The sequence below is a fragment of the Desmodus rotundus genome, chromosome 7 (assembly GCF_022682495.2).
Source record: "Desmodus rotundus isolate HL8 chromosome 7, HLdesRot8A.1, whole genome shotgun sequence".
Classification (NCBI taxonomy): domain Eukaryota; kingdom Metazoa; phylum Chordata; class Mammalia; order Chiroptera; family Phyllostomidae; genus Desmodus; species Desmodus rotundus.
Genome location: NC_071393.1, coordinates 66,749,927 through 66,775,042, shown reverse-complemented (window position 1 = coordinate 66,775,042; position 25,116 = coordinate 66,749,927). Strand labels below are relative to the sequence as shown.

The 25,116-nt window shown below is 38.8% G+C and overlaps 1 protein-coding gene and 1 pseudogene across 1 annotated transcript; one reads left to right on the top strand and one right to left on the bottom strand.

Moving 5' to 3' along the window:
* Positions 1-14,690: 14,690 nt before the first annotated feature.
* LOC112311661 (importin subunit alpha-1 pseudogene) lies at positions 14,691-16,277 on the top strand (annotated as a pseudogene).
* A 104-nt stretch (positions 16,278-16,381) lies between these two features.
* On the bottom strand, positions 16,382-20,879 carry LOC112311891 (olfactory receptor 4M1). The gene is made up of 2 exons (XM_024568362.3): positions 20,817-20,879; positions 16,382-17,763 (listed from the first exon to the last, which is right to left on the bottom strand). The coding sequence occupies exon 2, from the start codon at positions 17,737-17,739 to the stop codon at positions 16,810-16,812; it is 930 nt and encodes a 309-aa protein (XP_024424130.1). The 5' UTR covers positions 17,740-17,763; positions 20,817-20,879; the 3' UTR covers positions 16,382-16,809.
* Between the last annotated feature and the right edge of the window lie 4,237 nt (positions 20,880-25,116).

Here is a 25,116-nt window from a genome sequence, read left to right as displayed (position 1 = left end):
GTTTATAGAAAGAGAAGTAGGAGTGGCAAATAACAAAAATGAGAGACATTTGGCCACGATGGAGGCATAGATAGATATGTTTCACCTCCTTGGCCAATCAAAAGAAGGAAACAACCAATTAAAAAAAAAAACACCCAGAACTGCCAGAAAATAGAACTGTATGGAAGTCCAACAACCAAGGAGTTAAAGAAGAAACATTCATCATGACTGGTAGGAGGGGTGGAGATGGGAAGCCAGGGCAGAGAGGATATGAGGCAAAGCAGAGGCTGGCAAACCTGGTACTCTAGGCAGCAGTTGGTGTACTGGGCAGTCTCACATTCACATGAGGATAAACTGGGAGGAACAACTGGGAAGTGAAACAGACCATGAACTCATGGTTCCAGCACAATGCAAATAAAGCCTCAGAACCTCTGGCAGTAAAAGCCTGTGACGGTTGTGGTGGTGAGAGAAAGTGCCAGTCTCTTGAAGTGGGGCAAGAGCTGAGCAATCAATATTGTTCCCTCTCTGACCACTCCCCCACATACAGCACCACAATGCAGTGGAGTAGGTTGCCCCATCCTGGTGAATACCTAAGGCTCCACCCCTTACAACATAACAGGCATGATGGGACAAAGAAATATGGCCAAATGAAAGAACAGAAGTCCAGAAAAAGAACTAAGTGACAAGTTGATAGCCAAACTATCAGATGCAGAGTTCAAACACTGGTAATCAGGATGCTCATAGAAATGATTGAGTATGGATGCAAAATAAAGGAAGTAAAGTGAAGGCTATATAAAGTGAAATAAAGAAAAATATACAGGGAACCAACAGTGAAGGCAAGGAAACTGGGACTCAAATCAATGATTTGGGAAAGAAGGAAGAAATAAACATCAACCAGAACAGAATGAAGAAACAAGAATTCAAAAAAATGAGGAGAAGCTTAGGAACCTCTGGGACAACTTTAAATGTTCCAACATCTGAATCATAGGGGTGCCAGAAGGAGAAGAGGAAGAGCAAGAAATTGAAAATTTATTTGAAAAAATAATGAAGGAGAACTTCCCTAATCTGGCAAAGGAAATAGTCTTCCAGGAAGTCCAGGAAGTTCAGAGAGCCCCCAAAAAGTTGGGCCCAAAGAGGAACACAGCAAGACACATCATATTTAAATTGCCCAAGATTAAAGATAAGAGAATCTTAAAAGCAGCTAGAGAAGAGAATTACCTAAAAAGGCGTTCCCATAAGACTATCAGCTGATTTCTCAAAAGAAACCTTACAGGCAAGAAGGGGCTGGAAAGAAGTATTGGAAATTGTGAAAGGCAAGGACCTACATCCAAGATTGCTCTATCCAGCAAAGCTGTCATTTAGAATGGAAGGGCAGATAAATTGCTTCCCAGATAAGGTAAAGTTAAGGGAGTTCATCATCACCAAGCCCTTATTATATGAAATGTTAAAGGGACTTATCTAAGATAAAGAAGATTAAAACTTTAAACAGTAATATAACAACAAACACACAACTGAACCTAAAAAAAAAACCCAAAACAAACTAAGCAAACAACTAGAACAGGAACTTCAGAATCACAGAAATGGAGATCACATGGAGGGAGACCAGTGGGGAGGGGGAAGGGAGAGAGTGGGGGAAAAGGTACAGGGAATAAGAAGCATACATGGTAGGTACAAAATAGACAGGGGGAGGTTAAGTATAGTATAGGAAATGGAGAAACCAAAGGACTTATATGTACGACCTATGCACATGAACTAAGGGGGGAGGGTAATGCTGGAGGGAATGGAGGTATTGGGTGGAGGGGGATGAAGAGGAGAAAAATGATTGGGACAATTGTAATAGCATAATCAATAAAATATATTTTTAAAAGAGATTAGAGAGAGAGATAAGTATACAGATTAAGAGAAAGGGGAAATTAAGGAACAGGAAGAAATACAGACTATATTAGGAAAATAGGAAATGAACATGAGAAGACAGGCATAGAAATACATATTCTATAAAGCCCTATAGACAAATAAACTCAACTAATAAAAGAAAGTTATTTATTTAAAAAAAGTAAAATATGAGAAAAAAAAACCCCACCATGGAGTATGTTATAGTGTTTATTGCCACCAAGACATTTGAAATTGTGATTTTTGTTCATAACTACAGACATAATCAGAGACCTTACTTCCTAAAGTTTGCCACAAAACTTAAAATTAAATTAAAAAATTCAACCAGAAGAGAACCAAGATGGCGGCGTAGGTAGACACACTGCGCCTCCTCGCACAACCAGAACTGACAGAAAATCCAACGGCAAGGAAGTTCACACCAAGGAAATAAAAAATAAACATTCATCCAGAACGGTAGGAGGGGTGGAGACAGGCACCAGGGTGTAGAGGACTTGTGTGGCTATGGCGGGAACGAGACTGGCGGAGTGTGGGACGAACCGCACAGGCAGTCCTAGCACTAGCAGACCCTGCAGCCCCACATTCGCGCAGATAAACCAAGAGGGCTGGACTGAGAGTGGCGGAGAAAGAGGCAAGCAGAGCAGTGGTTAGCACCCCGCGGCCCCACATTCATGCATAGATAAACCAGACAAACGGCGGGGAGCAAAGCAGACCCTGCAACCCAGGGCTCCAGCGCGGGGAAATAAAGCCTCAAACCTCTGATTGAAAGCCCCCGTGGGGGTTGGGGCGGCAGCAGGAGAGACTCCCAGCCTCATGGGAGAGGTCCTTGGAGAGACCCACAGGGGCCTGGAGTGTGCACAAGCCCACCCACTCAGGAACCAGCACCAGAGGGGCCCAGTTTGATTGTGGGTATGGGAGTGAAAGATTGAAATCCGGAGGAGAGTGAGGCGGGCGCCATTGTTCCCTCTCGCCCCCTCCCCCATGTACAGCATCCAGCGCAGCCACCAGCATTACCCCACCCCGGGGAACACCTAAAGCTCCGCCCCTTAAAGTAACAGAAGCACCAAGACAAAAAAAAAAAAAAAAAATGGACCAAATGACGGAACACTTCAAAGCTCCAGAAAAAATACAACTAAGTGAGGAAGAGATAGCCAACCTATCAGATGCACAGTTCAAAACACTGGTTATCAAGACGCTCACAGAATTGGTTGAATCTGTTCGAAAACCAGATGAAAAAATTAAGCCTATGCTAAGAGAAACAAAGGAAAATATACAGGGAACCAATAGTGATGAGAAGGAAACTGGGACTCAAATCAACGGTGTGGACCAGAAGGAAGAAAGAAACATCCAACCAGAAAAGAATGAAGAAACAAGAACTCAGAAAAATGAGGAGAGGCTTAGGAACCCCCAGGACATCTTGAAACATTCCAACATCCGAATTATAGGGGTGCCAGAAGGAGAAGAGGAAGAACAAAAAATTGAAAACCTTTTTGAACAAATAATAAAGGAGAACTTCCCTAATCTGGCAAAGGAAATAGACTTCCGGGAAGTCCAGGAAGCTCAGAGAGTCCCAAAGAAGCTGGACCCAAGGAGGAACACACCAAGGCACATCATAATTCCATTACCCAAGATTAAACGCAAGGACCTACATCCAAGATTACTGTATCCAGCAAAGCTATCATTTAGAATGGAAGGGAAGATAAAGTGCTTCTCAGATAAGGTCAAGTTAAAGAAGTTCATCATCACCAAGCCCTTATTATATGAAATGTTAAAGAGAGTTACCTAAGAAAAAGAAGATCAAAAATAGGAACAGTAAAAATGACAGCAAACTCACAGTTATTAACGACCACACCTAAAACAAAAACAAGAGCAAACTAGGCAAACGACTAGAACAGGAACAGAACCATAGAGATGGAGATGACATGGAGGGTTGTCAATAGGGGAGTGGGAGGGGGAGAGGGGGGGAAAGGTACAGAGAATAAGTAGCATAGATGATAGGTGGAAAATAGACAGGGGGAGGGTAAGAATAGTGTAGGAAATGTAGAAGCCAAAGAACTTATAAGTATGACCCATGGACATGAACTATAGGGGGGGGAATGTGGGAGGGAGAGGGTGGGCAGGATGGAGTGGAGTGGGGTGGGGAAATGGGACAACTGTAATAGCATATCAATAAATATATTTTTAAAAAATTCCTCAGACTGAAAACTTTTTATTTCTGCTGGGAAAAATGTATCATTTTAGACAATCTTATAAGCTAAAATTATGAACCAGGCTGTACTGTATGTAGTATCAGGAATGCAACACTGAAGTAAACAAAAATGATTTTTTTTCCTGGGGATTTTACATTTTAATGCATAGTAACAGGCAATAAACAACCAGAGAGAAAATATCTGATAGTAGTAAGTGCTATGATCAAAATATAACAGGCTGATACACTGGAAAGAGATGAGAGAAGAAGCTCTTGTAGGTGAGCTTTTCTGAGGAGATGGCATTTCAACGGAGATATGAATGTCTAGAATAAACCCACTATGTGAGTGTCTGAAGAAGAGCTGGTAAAAGGCCATGAGGCAGGAAGGTGATAGTGCACTGAGTAGAAAAGAGGAGAAAGAAGCAGACAGGCCAGTGAGTGCAGTAAGGTACTAGTGGGCAAATGTGGTGGGGTTTTGTAGGGGGAGCATGTTTAAGGCGAGATAAAGAGAAAAGGCTAGATATAGATTAAATGACATTTGGTCGTTATTCTATTTGAGAGTTATAAGCAGAGTAGTGCCATTATATGATTTACATTTTAAAAATATTATTCTGGTTACTATTTTTTTTTTAATTTTTTTTTTATTGTTATGCAATTACAGTTGTATGCCTTTTCTCCCCATCCCTCTACCCCACCCCAGGTGAACCCACCTCCCTCCCCCCTCTCCACCCTCCCCCTTGGTTTTGTCCATGTGTCCTTTATAGTAGTTCCTGTAATACCCTCTTCCCACTATCCCCGCCCCCACCCCCCACCCCCGCCCTGGCTATTGTTAGATTGTTCTTAACTTCAATGTCTCTGGTTATATTTTGTTTGCTTTTTTCTTCTATTGCTTATGTTCCAGTTAAAGGTGAGATCATATGGTACTTGTCCCTCACTTCCTGGCTTATTTCACTTAGCATAATGCTCTCCAGTTTCATCCATGCTGTTGCAAAGGGTATAAGCTCCTTCTTTCTCTCTGCTGCGTAGAATTCCATTGTGTAAATATACCATAGTTTTTGGATCCACTCGTTTGCTGATGGGCACTTCGGTTGCTTCCAGTACTTGGCTATTGTAAATTGTGCTGCTATGAACATTGGGGTGCACAGGTTCTTTTCAATTGGTGTTTCAGCGTTGTTAGGGTATAATTCCAGCAGCGGAATTACTGGGTCAAAGGGCAGTTCCATTTTTAGTTTTCTGAGGAAATTCCATATTGTTTTCCACAGTGGCCTCACCAGTCTGCATTCCCACCAACAGTGCACAAGGGTTCCCTTTTCTCCACATCCTCTCCAACATTTGTTTGTGGATTTGTTTATGTTGGCCATTCTGACTGGTGTGAGATGATACCTCATTGTGGTTTTAATTTGCATCTCTCTGATGGCTAGTGATGCTGAGCATCTTTTCATATGTCTCTGGGCCCTCTGTATGTCTTCCTTGGAGAGGTGTCTGTTCAAGTCCTTTGCCCATTTTTTAATTGGGTTGTTTGTCTTCCTGGAGTGGAGTCGAGTGAGTTCTTTATATATTTTGGAGATCAGGCCCTTGTCTGAGGTATCGTTGGCAAATATGTTTTCCCATACTGTTGGTACTCTTTGTAATTTGGTGCTGTTTTCTTTAGCCATGCAGAAGCTTTTTATTTTGATGAGGTCCCATTTGTTTATTCTTTCCTTTATGTCCCTTGCTTTAGGGGATGTGTCTGTGAGGATGTTGCTGCGTGGAATGTCTGAGATTTTCCTGCCAATGTTTTCCTCAAGGACTTTTATGGTGTTACGGCTTATATTTAAGTCTTTTATCCATCTTGAGTTTATTTTCGTGTATGGCGTAAGTTGGTGATCGAGTTTCATTTTTTTGCACGTAGCTGTCCAGATCTCCCAACACCATCTGTTGAAGAGGCTGTTTTTGCTCCATTTTATGCTCCTGCCTCCTTTGTCAAATATTAATTGATCGTATAGACTTGAGTTTATTTCTGGGCTCTCTATTCTGTTCCATTGGTCTATGTGCCTGTTTTTATGCCAGTACCAGGCTGTTTTGATTACAGTGGCCTTGTAATACAGTTTGATATCAGGTATTGTGATCCCTCCTGCTTTGTTTTTCTTTCTCAAAATTGCTGCAGCTATTCGAGGTCGTTTATGGTTCCATATGAATTTCTGCAATGTTTGTTCTATATCTCTGAAATATGTCATGGGTACTCTAATAGGGATTGCATTGAATCTATAAATTGCTTTGGGTAGTATGGCCATTTTGATAATGTTGATTCTTCCAATCCATGAACATGGTACATGCTTCCATTTGTTTGTATCTTCCTTAATTTCTTTCTTCAGTGTTGTGTAGTTTTCTGAGTACAGGTCTTTTACCTCCTTGGTTAGGTTTATTCCTAGGTACTTTATTTTTCTTGTTGCTATATCGAATGGGATTTTTTTCCTGATTTCTGTTTCTGCAGTTTCGTTGCTGGTGTACAGGAATGCCTTTGATTTCTGGGTATTGACTCTGTATCCAGCTGTTTTGCCAAATTCATTTATTAGTTCGAGTAGTTTTTGAGTGGAGTCTATAGGGTTTTCCATGTACACTATCATGTCGTCTGCAAACAGTGACAGTTTCATTTCCTCCTTTCCAATTTGGATGCCTTTTATTGCTTTTTCTTGTCTGATTGCTGTGGCTAGGACTTCCAATACTATGTTGAATAGGAGTGGTGAGAGAGGGCATCCTTGTCTAGTTCCTGATCTTAGTGGGAAAGCTCTAAGTTTTTGTCCATTGAGTGTGATGTTGGCTGTAGGTCTCTCATATATGGCCTTAATTATGTTGAGTATTCTGGTTACTATTAAAGAATGGGTTATAGAGGGCAAAGAGTGAAAGCAAGGAGACCATTTAGGGAGCATTTGAAGTACTATATACAAGAGATGATGGTGGGTTAGGCTAAGCGGTAGAACAAGAGACAGAGGAAAAAATTTATACCAAAAATATATTTTGGGGAAATAGTCAAGGACACTTGAAAATGGACTGGACACAAGAGGTGAGTGAGGAATCAAGAATAACTCCTGGGACTTTGAAGGGCATAACTGTGTGGATGGTTGCGCAATTTACAAAGATGAGGATAAGTAGAAAATATAAGATTAGAAGTAAGACATTTTGCTTTAAATCTATTTAGTTTTTTAATGTATTTAGTTTTGAATAAATAATATAATATGTTTTAAAAATAAAAATGTAACTTGTACAATGAGAATTCTCCTTCCCATCTCAGACCTCCATATATACATTTCTCCTCACATCTGAGAACAGAAAGTTGATGTTAATTTCTGTTGTGTCCTTCAAAAATTATATGTACTTATAAGCAAGCATGAAAATAGATTCTTTGTTATATTTCTTAAAAGATAATTTATATACATTAAAATGCACAGATAAGTGTTGGAGTTGATAACTTCTGTCAAATGCATATTCTCAAGGAACCAGTATTCTGAACAAGACATAGATTATTTCCATCACTCTCAAACATTGCTTTGTATCCCTGTCATTCTCCCCCAAAACCAACATTATAGTAAGCAACTACTTTCTGTTTCCAACATCATAAATTTATTTTGCTTTTCCTTGGATTTTATAAAAATAAAATCATGTTATATGCATTCTATATCTGGCTTTGTAACTTAGCATTATAATTTTCAGTTTCACCTATGTTGTTGCATATTCTGCACCTGTTCTTTTTTACTCCTGAATAGCATTCCTTTATATGTAAATAATACAAAAGTGTTATTGTTTTTATTGTTTTATTGGCATTTGGGTTGTTTCAAATCTTAAGCTATGAATAGAATAAGATTTCCATTGAACATGCTAATATAAATCATTTTGTGAATATGTGTTTTCACTTCTCTTAGCTAAACACTTATGAATAGGATTACTGGATTATAATGGTTATATCTATGTGAAGTTGTTTTCCAAAGTGATTGAACTATTTTACATTCCCAACAGCAATATATGAGATTTCAGGTTACTCTGCCAACTCACCAACATTTGATCTTTTGTGCCAATCATGCCTTTTTGTTTTATGTATTTCTGGTGTTTTGAGATCATAGGGCCTTGCCAGCTCTGGAGATACTGCCCCTCCCAAAGCTAGCCATTTAAAGAACGTATAATACAAGGATTTTATATTAAGCCAAGCTATCAATTTTCACATCAATTTTAAATATATACTAGCCCAGAAACTCCTACTCATCAGCTTTTCCTGTTTAATGTACAAAAGGATATATTATTAAAGCTGTAGTTAAATAATTGAAGTATAATCATTAGAAACAGTATAAAGGTAAAATTAAGATAAGAATTTTAATCACTATAATCTGGGTTGAAGAAGAGAAAAGAAAGGTATATATTAATTTTATCATTACTCATGGACTTTATAAATTTACCTAAAAATTCCAAAAATTATTTTATCATATAAGGTAAATAAAAACTTTAGAAATGTGCTCTTTAATATGATTTCCACCAGCCATATGTGACTAGTAAGCACTTGAGATTGTCTATGAACTGAGGAAATAAATTTTATTTTTTCTTTTCTTTTTTTAATTGAATATACTGGGGTGACATTGGCTAATAAAATTATACAGATTGAGAACCAAGATGGCGGCGTAGGTAGACACACTGCTCCTCCTCGCACAACCAGAACTGACAGAAAATCAAACGGCAGGGAAGTCCGACACCAAGTAGATAAAAGGGAAACATACATACAGACCGGTAGGAGGGGCAGAGATGGGCACCGGGGCAGAGAGGACTCGCGTGGCTGTGGCAGGACCAAGACTGGCGGAGTGTGGGATGAACGGGGTAGGCAGTCTGACCATTAGCAGACCCTGTGGCCCTACATTCACACACAGATAAACCGAGAGGGCTGGACTCAGAGAGGTTGAGAAAGGGGCAGGCAGAGCGGCGGGTGGCACCCCGCGGCCCCACACTCGTGCACAGATAAACCAGGAAGAACTGCAGGGAGCGAAGCAGACCACATAACCCAGGGCTCCAGCGCGTCGTCGAAATAAAGCCTCAAACCTCAGATTGAAAACGCCCCTGGGGGTTGGAGCAGCAGCAGGAGAGACTCCCAGCCTCACGGGAGAGGTTGTTGGAGAGACCCACAGGGGCCTGGAGTGTGCACAAGCCCACCCACTCAGGAACCAGCACCAGAGGGGCCCAATATGATTGTGGGTAGCGGAGGGAGTGACTGAAACTCGGAAGAGTGGAGCGGGTGCCATTGCTCCCTCTTGTCCCCTCCCCCACGTATAACGTCACAGTGCAGCGACCAGCATTACCCCGCCCTGGTGAACACCTACGGCTCCGCCCCTTTAAGTAACAGACACACCAAGACAAAAAAGAAAATATGGCCCAAATGACAGAACACTTCAAAACTCCAGAAAAAATACAACTAAGCGAGGAAGAGATAGCCAACCTATCAGATGCACAGTTCAAAACACTGGTTATCAAGACGCTCACAGAATTGGTTGAATTTGTTCAAAAACTAGATGAAAAAATGAAGGCTATGCTAAGAGAAACAAAGGAAAATCGTACAGGGAACCAATAGTGAATAGGGAACCAATGTACTGGGACTCAAATCAATGGTGTGGACCAGAAGGAAGAAAGAAACATCCAATCAGAAAAGAATGAAGAAACAAGAATTCAGAAAAATGAGGAGAGGCTTAGGAACCCCCAGGACATCTTGAAACGTTCCAACATCGGAATTACAGGGGTGCCAGAAGGAGAAGAGGAAGAACAAAAAATTGAAAACTTATTTGAACAAATAATGAAGGAGAACTTCCCCAGTCTGGCAAAGAAAATAGACTTCCAGGAAGTCCAGGAAGCTCAGGGAGTCCCAAAGAAGCTGGACCCAAGGAGGAACACACCAAGGCACATCATCATTACATTACCCAAGATTAAAGAGAAGGAGAGAATCTTAGAAGCAGCAAGAGAAAAGGACACAGTTACCTACAAAGGACTTCCCATAAGACTGTCAGCTGATATCTCCAAAGAGACCTTACAGGAAAGAAGGGGCTGGCAAGAAGTATTCAAAGCCATGAAAGGCAAGGGCCTACATCCAAGGTTACTGTATCCAGCAAAGCTATCATTTAGAATGGAAGGGCAGATAAAGTGCTTCTCAGATAAGGTCAAGTTAAAGGAGTTCATCATCACGAAGCCATTATTATAGGAAATGTTAAAGGGACTTACCTAAGAAAAAGAAGATAAAAAATATGAACAGTAAAAACAACAGCGAACTCACAGTTATTAACAACCACACCTAAAACCAAAACAAAAGAAAACTAAGCAAACAACTAGAACAGAAACAGAACCACGGAGGTGGAGATCACATGGAGGGTTATCAATAGGGGATTGGGAGGGGGAGAGAGGGGGGAAAGGTACAGAGAATAAATAGCATAAATGATAGGTGGAAAATAGACAGGGGGAGGGTAAGAATAGTGTAGGAAATGTAGAAGCCAAACTTATAAGTATGACCCATGGACATGAACTATAGGGTGGGAATGTGGGAGGGAGAGGGTGGGCAGGATGGCATTGAGTGAAGGGGTGAAAATGGGACAACTGTAATAGCATAATCAATAAATGTATCAAAAAATAATAATAAAATAAAATTATATAGTTTTCAGGCATACAATTCTATAATATATCAACTGTATATTGTTTTGTGTGTTCACCATCCCAGGTCAAGTCTCCTTCCATCACCATTTACACCTCCATACCTTCTTCTGCCTCCCCTTATACCCCTTTCCCTCTAGTAATCTCTGTACCGTTGTCTGCTTCTATGAGTTTTTTCTTAATCCCTTCATCTTTTTCATCCAGTTAATTAATTAATTTTAAAAATCATATGTAGCAACTATAGTAGATAGCACTTCTCTGGACTAATACAAGAATTTTTACTCACTTAAATAATAGTCTTTCTAATTTAGTTGCTATTTTACATGATAACCTTTTCTGTGTTTTGGAGAATCACCCAGACCAGCAACAGGTTTTGCATAAGAGAGAAATAAATTTTTGATGTATAAATCCAGTGAAATTTCATGGATTGGAAGAATCAACATAGTTAAAGTGCCAAAACAATATAGAGATTTAATGCAATCCCCATCAAAATCCCAATAGCATCAACTGTGTTAAAGGAAAACCTCAGTCCTTGGGGAGAAAGTGATTGCCAGTACCAGCTGGTTTTTTAAATATAGTTTATATATTTTAATGGACATGTATTATTTCAATGATTAAAAATTACAAAAGAACCTTATTTTTGTTTGGATAATAAAGTCCAACTTGTTAATACTGACATTAGCAAAATACTATGAGATGAGTGGAACTTGAGTTCTAAAATCTCAGGCACATCAGTGAGTAATTGAAAATATCTTCATTATCTGGAGCTAAAGATAATAACTTAATCCAGATATTGCTGATATTGAAAATAGAAGCTCAACAGCAGTTTTGGAAGGAAGGAGGAATCAAAGAGACTGAAAGACATAAGAAATATTAAAAGACATTTAGAAATAACAGAGAAGAAATAGAAAAGAGTTATGTGGGAAGGAGTTTACCTACATAACTGAGGGTCCAGGGTTATTTAGAAGCATGAAAAGATTATACATGAGATTAATACCTATTTATCCTACACCAGCCTGCCTTGTATCCCTGTTTGTTATCTAAGAAAGTATCTCAAAATCTTGACATTTTGGCCCAGATAATTTCTGAGTGACTGGGTCATATTAAATAATATCTCTGGCTCCTACATACAAGATGCCAATTGTATTCCCCAGTTATGACTGCCCAAAATATCGCCAGACATTGCCAAATGTCCCCTAGAGGTTGAAATTGCTCCCAGTTGAGAACTATTGATATAAGTCTTTATACCAATTCTGTCCTCCATGAGTCAAGCTAGGTCACTGCTCACTAGTATGCCAATGTTAATTCTACTAATATTAATTAGAGATAGTATTTCTAATTAAGCAATTCTTCATTGTACTACTATTTTTGATGTTTTTTCTTCTTATTCCTACCCTCAATATTTTCCAAAAATATCCCTTGTAGTAATAGCATATTGAAGAGCATATTAAGTCAGTAGTCTCTTTCCAAAGAACATCAATCTTAACCAAATGAAGGATAAGTGACAAAATGACAAATGGTTGGTTCAGATACAGAGAAGTAACAGTAAGGTAACATAAAATCTAGAAACATAATTCATCATTTTTATTATGTATGTGTATTTTTATTTTTAGATTTTTTTCATTTCTAGTGTTAAATGTTAGAGAAGTCTATTTTATTCATTTCTAGAAAATGTGAAATCAACTCAAAATTCAAGAATCATAATTTTAATCAGTGCCATTGGGTCTTTGAAGGGAAGTCACTATAACATTGAAGATAAAAGAGTATCATCATAGAGAAAAATTCCAAAAGCAAAGAACAAACTGTATACCCCATCATTTAATCCTGTGTACCTCAGGTGCACTGGGCCAGGCACAAATTACCACCTCAATTAATAGAATATAATTAAAGAGTTCCCTAAAATTGTTTTTGGCATTTGCTTACATATGTTTATTCCTGATGCTGACAGGAATCTACTTTCCCCCAAGTCTAGTCATGTTATGTAATCAAATAAAATATAAGACTAAAGATCACAGCACACAGTGTTCTCGTCCTTTGATGGCAAGACACCTCATTTTGAAACTGAAAAGTTAAGTAAATAAATTTGTATGAACTCACACATTCTCATCTATTTTTTATATTCTAAAATATAGTCAGTAGATGGGGTCTTAGTGTCAGGGAATAGAAAACTGATCACTAACAAATAATTCACTAGAGGATTATAAATGCCAACATATCTAGGCCTCTTCCATGTGTACTAAAAATGGTTTAATGAAAAAGAACTCTGAATTATAGTGCTAACAAAAGCAACACCATATTAATTTAATTTCAATATGAGAGATATAATCAGCAGATACAGAAAATATACAAAAATGGCAAAGGTAATAGCAATCTTTTAAAAATCACACAGCTAGATATCTATCAATCAATGGATTCTAGTCAACCTAGAATCATTTTCTCCAAGTCTGCTTTCACTCTGGAGGGTTTAAAGAGACTGGCTATAAAAGCCACTAGTGTCCTTTATAGATGTTCCTGAAAACCCTACCCCTTTCTCCCCCATTATCCCCTCCCATCTCCCCTCTGGTTACTGTCAGTTTGTTCTTTATTTCAATGTCTCTGGTTATATTTTGCCTGCTTGTTTTGTTGATTAAGTTCCACTTAAAGGTGAGATCATATGGTATTTGTCTTTCACAGCCTGGCTTATTTCTCTTTGCATAATTCTCTTCAGTTCTATCCACTCTGTTGCAAAGGGTAGGGTTTTCAGGAACATCTATTAAGGACACATGGACAAAACCAAAGGGAGGTAGGATTGAGGGTGGGAGGTAGGGATGGCTGGGATGGGGGAGTGGTGGATTGAAAATGGAGACAACTGTACTTGAACAACAATAAAAAAATAAAAAATAGAGAATTATTTTTTAAAAAGCAAACTAGATCTTTTAACATAAAGAAATTAAAATAAAATTGGAAAAAACTACTAGTGGAATACCACCCCCTGAATAGAAGAAAGAAAGAAAGAAAGAAAGAAAGAAAGAAAGAAAGAAAGAAAGAAAGAAAGAAAGAAAGAAAGAAAGAAAGAACTATTACCCTTTGTGACAGCATGGATGGAACTAGAGAGCATTATGCTAAGTGAAATAAGCCAGGTGGTGAAGGACAAATACCATATGATCTCACCTATAAGTGGAACCTAATCAAAAAACAAACAAACAAGCAAAATAGTAACCAGAGACATTGAAATAAAGAACAAACAGACAGTTACCAGAGAGGAGATAGAAAGGGGATAATGGTGGAAAGAAGAGGAAGGGTCATCAAGGAACATGTATAAATGACCCATGGTCAAAGCCAAAGGGGGGTAGGATTGAAGGTGGGAGGTGGGGATCGGTAGGGTGGGGGAGAGGGTTGGGGGAAAATGGAAACAACTGTACTTGAACAACAATTTTTAAAAAAGAAAAAAATGAATAGAAATAAAATAAACAACCACTAGTTGGCTGGAGACTTCCTCTGGAAAGAAAGGGGTCTCTTGTAGCAACCAAACTATGTTCTGCTCTGAATTCATAAAATTTATTTCTAGGATGTGACAAAATCCTGAGTTCTGTCACCAAAATACTTTATGGCTATCACCTGAAATATCAGTTGAAACAGCTTAAATAAATTTTCAATAATTAACTCTGGCAAGAGGAAGACACAAAGTACAAAATAATCTATTTTTACAGTCCCAGGAAGATGATTTACCAAACACCATCCCACTGGGCTAAGATTGAAATATGACAACAATATTTAATTTGGTCACTTAAAACTACTCATATTCATATCCTGGCTACTTACTTCTTCATATTCATAGTGGGCATGCTTCCCAGGTCTTAGGTATTTTATTATTTCTCAACACACATTCTCCTCACAGTCAAAGCCTCTCCAGAATAGTCACTCAATAAAAAAATTAATAGAAAATGTATATTTTGGGGAAAAAAAAGACTGAGCGGGCTGTGCAGCTATCTCCCTTCATCTCATAACCATGTCCACCAATGAGAATGCTAACTCACCAGCTGCCCACCTTAACAGATTTAAGAACAAGCGGAAAGACAGTACAGAAATGAGGCGTCGCCAAATAGAAGTTAATGTGGAGCTGAGAAAAGCTAAGAAGGATGAACAGATGCTGAAATGGAGAAATGTGAGCTCCTTTCCTGATGATGCTACTTCTCCACTGCAGGAAAACCGCAACAACCAGGGCACTATAAATTGGTCTGTTGAGGACATTGTCAAAGGCATAAATAGCAATAATTTGGAAAGCCAGCTCCTCAGCTACTCAGGCTGCAAGGAAACTGCTTTCTAGGGAAAAACAGCCACCGATAGACAACATAATCCGGGTTGGTTTGATTCCAAAATTTGTGTCCTTCTTGGGCAGAACTGATTGTAGTCCCATTCAGTTTGAATCTGCCTGAGCCCTCACTAACATTGCTTCCGGGACATCAGAACAGACCAAGGCTGTAGTAGATGGAGGTGCTATCCCAGCATTCATTTCTCTGTTGGCATCTCCACATGCTCACATCAGTGAACAAGCTGTATGGGCTCTGGGAAACATCGCAGGTGATGGTTCAGTTTTCCGAGACTTGGTTATCAAGTATGGTGCAGTTGATCCACTGTTGGCTCTTCTTGCAGTTCCTGATATGTCTTTAGCATGTGGTTACTTACGTAATCTTACCTGGACACTGTCAAACCTTTGTCACAACAAGAATCCTACACCCTCATTAGATGCTGTTGAGCAGATTCTTCCTACTTTAGTTCGTCTCTTGCATCACGATGACCCAGCAGTACTAGCAGATAGCTGCTGGGCCATCTCCTACCTTACTGATGGTCCAAATGAACGGATCGAAATGGTTGTGAAAACAGGAGTTGTGCTCCAGCTTGTGAAGCTCCTGGGAGCTACTGAATTGCCAATTGTGACTCCTGCGCTAAGAGCCATAGGAAATATTGTCACTGGGACGGATGAACAGACTCAGGTTGTAATAGATGCGGGAGCACTTGCTGTGTTTCCCAGCCTGTTAATGAACTCTAAGACTAATATTCAGAAGGAAGCTACATGGACAATGTCAAACATCACAGCTGGCCACCAGGACCAGATACAGCAAGTTGTGAATCATGGATTAGTCCCATTCCTCGTTGTTGTTCTCTCTAAGGCAGACTTTAAGACACAAAAGGAAGCTGTATAGGCTGTGACCAACTATACAAGTGGTGGAAAGTCGAACAGATTGTATACCTTGTTCACTGTGGCATAATAGAACCATTGGTGAATCTCTTAACTGTGAAACATACTAAAATTATTCTGGTTATTCTGGATGCCATTTCAAATATCTTCCAGGCTGCTGAGAAACTAGGTGAAACTGAGAAACTTAGTATAATAATTGAAGAATGTGGAGGTTTGGACAAAATTGAAGCTCTACAAAACCATGAAAATGAATCTGTATGCAAAGCTTCATTAAACTTGATTGAGAAGTATTTCTCTGTAGAGTAAGAGGAAGATCAAAACGTTGTGCCAGAAACTACCTCTGATGACTATACGTTCCAAGTTCAGGATGGCGCTCCTGGGACCTTTAACTTTTAGATTGTACAGCTGAGGCATAAAATGTTGTTTGTTGTGTGCTATGTTTGGTATAAGTTTGTCTTTCTGTTTCTCTACTAAGAACTCTTTTTAAATGTGGTTTGTTATTGTAGCACTTTTTACAATAAGACTATACTTGAACAGTTCCAAACTGTACATACTGTATGAAACTTCTCCTTTCATTGAGTTTCATATTTCTATATGGAATTTCCTATCTTACAGTGTCTTATAAATAAAGATTGTTTCACCATTAAAAAAAAAAGGAAAATGTATATTTTAATAGACTATTATTATATTGTAAATTCTAATGTTGATCTGGCAGCAGTTTCAAGGGGAGTGTAAATTTATTTCTATCTTATTTTTGTTGTTGTTGTTTTTTCACCAAATAGAGGGGAAATAAAACTAGTGGAATTTTTAAGAGCTCAGATGAAATTAGGTAGTGAAAGTAGCATTATTACCACTGCAAATGCTTCTTATTTTAGGACAATGACCTTCAGAAGGACTATAGAATATGCCATTAATCTTTCACTTCTCTTTACATAAAATTTATGTTGACCAACTTCCTCATGGCTGTCTTTACTTCCTTGTTTCGCATTGTGTAGATGATGGGGTTAAGTAAAGGGAATATCACTGTATGAAACACAGACACCACTTTATCTAGGGGAAAAGAGTCAAATGGGCGAGCGTAAATGTAGATGGATGGCCCAAACATTAGCACCACAATGGTGATGTGGGAATAGCAGGTAGATATGGCCCGGCTGGTACTCTCACCTGAGCCTGAGTGTTTCCTGAGCACAGCCAGAAGGAAGGCATAGGACATTAGGAGAGCAATGAAACACACCACAGAGATCAGACCACTGCTAAAGATCATCACTAACTCCTCCAGGAAGGTGTTGACACAGGCAATCCGGACAACCTGCGTGATGTCGCAGAAGTAACTGTCTAACTCATTGGGCCCACAGAAGGGAAGTTGAACAATGAGAGCCACCTGTATTATAGAATGAATGAAGCCTCCCATCCAGGAGAGAGCAACCAAAACACAGCAGAGACGGCGATTCATGATGGTAGCATAGCGGAGCGGGTGGCAGATAGCCGCATAGCGATCAAAGGCCATTACTGTCAGTAGGAACATCTCTGAGGCCCCAACAAAGTGCAAGAAGAAGAGCTGTGCAATGCATCCTCCAAAGGAAATTTTCTTCCTTTCCACAAAAAAGTCTATGAGCATTTTAGGGGCCGTGATGGAGGAATACCAAATGTCAAGGAAGGCCAGATTAGCCAACAGGAAATACATGGGTGAAGTCAGATGGGGGTCAAGCCTGATGGTGCAGATAATAAGAATATTTCCTGGAAGAATGAACAAATAGAAAAATAGAAATACAGCAAATAGGACTAGTTGTACCTCCCGAGTCTGCGATAGACCAATGAGAACAAATTCTGTCACCCTAGTATAATTTGTAGGCTCCATTTCTTCACTTTTTAAATAATATGTCTATGAAAAATAAAGAAATTATAGTTACTCCAAATAGCATTTAACTAGAACTATATTACTGCTTTCAAAATCATTAGATGTTTTCTGTCACTGAGAGATTGCATTAAGATACATTGGATGGCCCCATTTTATGTTTGATAAGCCAAGATATGCTGCTTCTTCAATGAAGGACTTACCAACACATAGAATTCCTACATGACCATGACCATGGCCTGAATTATTAGCGAACTCATAGCAATTTTGACCCTAGCCTGCATTTGTGATTTAATGCATGTCAGAACAAAACTTTACATGTGGCATTGAAAGCTTTATCCCAAAACATATGAAGTCTATCCAGAAGGTATCCAGCCATGTAATATGAAAAATAGGGATATTTATTGAAGATATAAGATACAAGAAACATTGTACATAGGACAATGATGCCTCAGTCTCCTTCAAAGTAGCCAACTTGGGACCTCATATACCTCTCCCAATTTTCATCAGCTGTCCCGTTGTATTTTCCTGAATTTCATTGATGGTCTGAAATCTCTTCCCTTTCAAAGGTGGTTTTAGTTTGAGGAAAAGCCAGAAGTCACAGGGCACCAAATCTGGGCTATAGGGGGGGCTGAATCACCTGGGTGATTTGATGTTTTGCCAAACAACTCTACATGAGATGTAATGCATGAGCGGGCATGTTGTCCTGATGAAGCTGCCAATCACCAGTTGCCCATACCTGTGGCCTTCAGAATCATCTGAATAGTTTCTGTGGAGGAATGTCCAAACTTCATGCAAAATTTGGTGCAGATTCATTGCTCTACTCACTCAGTCATTTTGAATGCGGTGGCCACACAGTACACATGCTCACTCAATAGCGTCTACTGCCTCCATTGACTAGTACAGTGAAGTCACCATTTTTCATGCATGCACATTCCAGTCCACTCTCCTTGGCTGCTACGTTACATGGGTGTCACACAAACCATACTCATTATATTAACAATGGCTGGACTTTTTCTAGACATCCTCATATAGCTTCTGTGCCACTTCTGTAAATTATTCATTTTTTTATCTAACAAATATTTAAGGACTATGTACCACTTGCTAACTGCTGAGAATACAATAAACCAGTAGCAGAAAATACAAAGATGTAGTAATTATCTTGATTTGCGATAAACTGTTGCCCACAGTAAACTAGACATGAAGAAAGCATTAGAATTAGAGAAGGGCTGATCTCAATATGAGAATTGTGGGATTATTTGCTGGTTGAGCATTTCTCTTATAATAGACTTAGATATGAGCATGAGTCCCTTGGTTACAACAGAGGTGACCAGTTACTAGATATCTGACCTTGAGCAACTTACTTTTCTCTGCCTTAATGTGCCCCATCAGTGCAATGGAGATAATAATAGTACCTACATCATAGTTATTATTGTAAGGATTAATGAGCTAATGCCTGTAAAACTCAGAAAAATACCTGATACATAGCTTGCACTTGCTTAAATTATTATTGTTGTTATTATATTTCCTTGCAAAAGTAGCAAATTTAAAAGAGAAATCATCATCCTAATACATGATTTCCAAAATCTTACCCTTTAATGTTTGTTTATACTTCTTTATGCCTACTCTATCCCCAACTACTACTATCTTTGGACTTAGATGAGTAAGAACAAGTCTAAGAAATAGCTTAGAGAAGAAGATAAGCACATTTGACTTCTAAATACTACAATCTCCTCTCATTTTCTCTAGAGTACAGTCCTATGTGAGTTTGATAAACTGTTGTTATTAAATCCTCCAGTTATTCTCAGGGGAACTTTTTCCCAAAAATTCTTGAGATTTTGTATGAATAATTTCTAATAAGCACCATAGAAATTTTGGCTACCATCACAGTATTCTGTTTACACCTCCAATAAAAACTTTACTCATTGAATTGTAATTTTTCAGTTTGTGTTTTGGCCAAAAAGAACAGAAACTCTAAGCAACTGGGGTCATGAAGTATGTCTCACTTATGTATCTATCTAGTGCCTAAGATAGCTCCTGGAACACTGGATCCTTAATTTGCATTCACTGGAGGAAGGAAGGAAGGAAAAATGGATTTTCAAATGAATAAGTATATTAATTAATTAATAACTTGTAGAAAAAAAGTCAAATCCTTCCAGATCTAATTGTTTTATAGCTCACTTAGTGTTTTCTGACTCTGCTTCATGATTCTTAATTTTGTTTCATAGAATCTTCTTTTTAAAATATCTATTCTACCCATACTAATTTCAAACAAGAGTCTCTTTGCTTTTAAGTTTTTTTTCTTATTCATTTCCAAATTATTACTACCATCAACTCCAATCCCCTCACAATGAAGCATCTCAGGCCCTCTTTCCCCAACCTGCTTCACAGTGGGCATCCTGAAAGAACCACCATTAACCTGGATTTTCCTGACCTCATTTCAAGAGTGACAGGATTGAAGGTTTTAAAGTTATTTTAATGATCTGGCACTCTGGAGACCCATAAATCAGGACAACCTTCTCTGTTTGAGATAGTGTAAAAATGGTTTATCCTGTAAGTATGAGATAACCCAAGTGTCTTCTCCATGCCCTTTTCAGCCTTGAGTTTAAACAATTTAGTTGTGGGGATCAAGCAAAAAAAGAAATAGCTTATCAATCAACTATACTATCACTATATTTCTTTTTTTAAGATGTTATTTATTAACTTTTAGGGAGAGGGGAAGGAAGAGAAAAAGAGAGAGAGAAAGAGAGAGAGAGAGGGAAACATCAATGTGTGAAAGATACATTGATTGGTTGCCTCTCACACCCCCAACTGGGCATCTGGCCTGCAAACCAGACATTTGCCCTGACTGGTAATTGAACTGGCAACCTTTTGGTTCACAGGTAGGTGCCTAATCCACCAAGCCACACCAGCCAGGGCCTATCACTACGTTTTTCTAACAACGTTCCTTACTGAAGGCTTTCTGCTTCTTACCGCTATTCTCTGAGTAAGTTACATTGTTATTCCCATTATTATATTCATCCCATTGTCCCCCAAATAGAGTGGTTGATGTAAATATTAAACCCCATTCTTCCACCTACCAATTACTGGTGCCAGTCTTGGTGTAATCTGGGACAATAGAGGGGGAAGAAGTTGCCTTTTCCCTCATTCACACAGAAAGCTTTGTCTTCTCTTTTGGTATATATCGGTTTCTTCCTTGATGTAACAATGAGCTAACTAGCACTGCAGATTGTGACTAAGAAGATCATTTCTCTGGAGGCCAAGTCCAGCCAGCTAGGAATCAAAACCTGAGGGAATAATTTAAAAGTTTATGTGTGCTTCATCCAAGAAGCATAGAAACACAACATTTGAATTGCTCAGAACAAGTAAGGAAAATGGCTCATTTCCTTGGATTAAAAGTGAAAAATATTATGATGTATGATATGTCCTCTACAGTATGATGCACATTTCCAGTTCTACTGTCCCAAAGGACAGTATCACTTACAGATGTTGGATCCTTAGATAAATGGAAATTTTTCCAAATCTAATATTAAAACTGCATAAATTGTTTGAATAGTTTGCACATGTTTGTAACAAAGGCCTTAAGTAATAACTCCTTGATATTTCTTTTATTCAATGACTTTTACATGTGTTTAGTGATTATCTACATGTCAGACGCTGTGCTAGGCACAGGCATACAATGATGAACAAGAGAGAAGCAATTCTTATTTCCTTAAATCAACCTATATTGACTTTTCTACCTATGAATCTATGAATACTTACCTGTATCTCTCATCTAGAAATATTTTATGATAAATAACATTAGGTTCTATCTCAATTTTCTATTAGTGTAATCTCCATTGCATATCTTTCAGGAATTTATCCTCCTAAAGTTATCTCCATATTATATTCTCAGTGACCATACTTGATGTTTATGAGCTAAGGGAATTTCCTCATAATTAAAAAAAATTGCATTCCCAGTGGTCTATCAGGTATTCTCCATAAACTGCTGAAGCCCTGTGTTTAGAGTGGTTGGAGATGAAAAGATTCAGAAAGGGCTTAAGTGTAATTTGTGTTTTTTTTATTATTTTTAACTTTTTAAAAAATTGTTGTTGATGTTGTAATTGGTTTTGAATGGCCTCATGGGGCAAATCTGAACAAATGCATATTTTTAGAGAATTTGGTTAAACAAATATTTTCAAAAAGTTTAGCTTATATTCAGTTTTAAATGATTGAAAAACTCCAATTCAGGTCAGATTCCCCCAAATTTTTATTAAATGCACATAAAGATACACAAATAATGAGTGTCAAGTTGTGTGTAAATCCACCAGATTATCATAAAAATAGTAGAAAATCTGGGTTTCTTTCCTACTGCTTTTTTATTTAGAAGGCCTCCTAACTCCATTTCCTTGGGCAAGTTCCTAACTCTTGGAACTCAGTTTTTCATATCTGGAAACTAGAGATGCTAAGAGCATATAGAGTTGCTATGAAATAAAATCAAGAAAACATATGCCACGTGCCCAGAACAGAGTCTGGTGCATATGAGGGGCATAAATAATAAAAAAATGAAAGTATTATTAAGACTAATAAATAATTTGTTCCAAAGTTTAATGAGAATAAACATTAATTAATAAGAAAATAATGTTGAATTAAAATTCCAAATTTTAATGAAAATAAACATTAATTATAAGAAAATAATGAAAAAATGAAAGTGTTAAGGCTAATAATGTATTCCAAATTTTAATGAGAATAAACATTAATTAATAAGAAAATAATGTTGAATTAATTTTTTAAATAATGTTGAACTAGATTTTAATATGTGGTATGCTCCTTTATAAAATGGAGATCAATTGAAGAATTCATGGGAGCTGCCTTAGGTCAGAAAACCTGAATAATCATCATTTTGCCCTTCCAAACGTTCTCTGAAAGACGTTCCAGAGATGGGCAGCCATTTCATTTGTGATCTCCAAAGGCAGAATGTGAAAGACTTTTCTCTAATATCATTCAATTTCTTAATGCAAAGATGTCAACACTCTGTTTGTGAAGCATATGCCCATGTGAGCATCTGGGAGGGAGGGGTAGAAAGAGAATGGAAGATTGAACCATTCATTTCTCTTAATCTCTCTATTGCCAGCCATGAACCCCATCATCTTCCTTATGTGTTGTCCTGGCATCCTAAACATGTCAGAGATTCTGGGAGAGAAGGCTCTATATTTCTCCTGAGTATTCCTCTCAGTTGGTACTTTAGAGTTAGCCTTCCCTACTCTGCCAAATTGGTTACCATGCTTTTGTCTGCTCTTTTCCAAACATTTGTTGGAATCTTTTGTCTGCATCTAACATTGGTCTCATTTTCTTTGTTCTTGTAAGTCTAAACTTTTCCTCCTTCTGTGTTGTTGTTGTTATTATTATTATTATCATTGTTTTAATTCTTAGAAATAAAAAGGAAAACTAAGGGAGTGGAGGTAGTAAAGGGTAAAGGGGGTCAAATAAATAGTAATAGAAGCAGATCTGAGTTTGGGTGGTGGGCACACAATGCAATATATAGATTATTATTATTATAGAATTGTACACTTAAAACCTATATAATTGTATTAACCCATGTCACTCCAATAAATTGATAAAAAAGGAAAACTAATGTAGCCTGCAATTTTAAATACAATTTCAGTATATTTATTATTTATTTTTAAAATTAGGTATTGAAAATGAGGATAAAATGTTCTTTTTTGTGGAGAAAAGGCAATGTAAAAAATAGCTATAGGAAAATGCAACAAAGTGGTGATTGCATATGGAAGTGCTGAAGGTACAGATTATTCATTTTAAAGAGTTTTCAAAAGTCCCACTCACCAGCCACTGTTAATATCATATTTTCCACCCCATGCTGCAAACGAGAGACTGGTAAATGGAATATTTTAGTAGGGTCACCATAAATAATGTCAAATCTCTGTTACTAAAAGAAAAAAGAACAATGGTTGTTGGGGTGACAGGCAGCAGACTGTCACAAGCACCTACTGTGCATTCAGCTCTGTGCCATACATAGGGAATAAAAAAAAAAGAGGTGTGTTGAAGATGGCCGTGAGATAGGTGGAAGCAGAGTCTACTTCCCCTTGGCACCAGTGAAACGCCTAGCTGATCTGAGGAACAGAGCGAACAGCCAACGGTATACCAGCATATATGAAGATCGGAGACCAAAGATAGAGGACATTGAAAGATCTGATGGTAAGAAGAGTTCTTAAGGACAATAAGGTCCCTGGGACCAGCGCAGGGACCAGGGCAGCTGAAACCCTAGGCTGGGGAGCAGGGTCTGCTGCAGGATTCTTGGGAGAGAGCCAGTCTGGGCTGTGTGAGAGGCCAGGTGCTTGTTTGGACCACGGGGGCTTGAATAGGAGGAATTTCTCGAAAAGAGAAAGAGAAAATAGAGGCACTCAGCGGCTATTTAGAGAACTCTCCACAGCAGCTGTGGCCTCTTGCGCCATTACCCCTGAGCCCCTGGACTATGAACGCAGGACAAGCAGCCCCAGCACACAACTGAAGCCCAGTTGGTGCACACCCAGATCAGTGGACTGGGCGCCCACAACTGAAACCCTGGGTGGACGCACACTCTGATCAGCTGCCCAGATGCCCGGGGAGCACAAACCCAAACCCGGGGATCAGTGTGCACCCAGATCAGCAGCCTGGCTGCCTGGGCACACCGGCCCAAAGCCAGGGATCAGTGTGAAACCTGATCAACAGCTTGGCTGCCCAGGGGCAACCACACCTGAAGCACCGGTTCTGAACAACTCCCACCTAGCCCCCATGCACAGAGCCCTGCAGGGCCTATTTGCTCTCTAGGAGGAAGGCAGAACGCCCAGCAGAGGGAAGCTGCAGGGCTAGGGGAGACTGCAGTCCCCGAAAAGACTTGACCCAGTAGGGGGCTGAACTACGCTGAAGGAGCACTGAGAGCCCCTAGCATCTAGGACAGAAAAGAGCAAGAAGGTGGAGTGTGAGTTGCCCCTAATTGGTGCACATCAAGGACAGCAAAACTGGTGGACTAAGGGCCTAGGGGAGAGCAGAAGGACCCTGAGGAAATGGACTGAAGGCTGGACAACAGCGAAGACTGTGGCTCAGGAAGAGAGAAAAGTGAAACCAATCCCTCCACCCATCCCCTCCCGTTTCCCAGACAGGAAGACCAGCAGAACTGACCTGACTGGTTTAAAGCCAGCAGAATATTTTTTTTCCCTTTCCCCCTAAATTCTTTCTTCCTTTCTGTCCTTCTTTATTTTTTTATACCTTCTTCCTGCCTTCTTTCATTTATTTTTTTATTTTAATTTTTGTTAAAATTCCTTCTTCTTATCTTTCCTCCAATTTTCTTTATTTCTTCTTCCTTCCTTCCAGCCTTTTCCTTTTCTATTCCTTTTCCCTTGC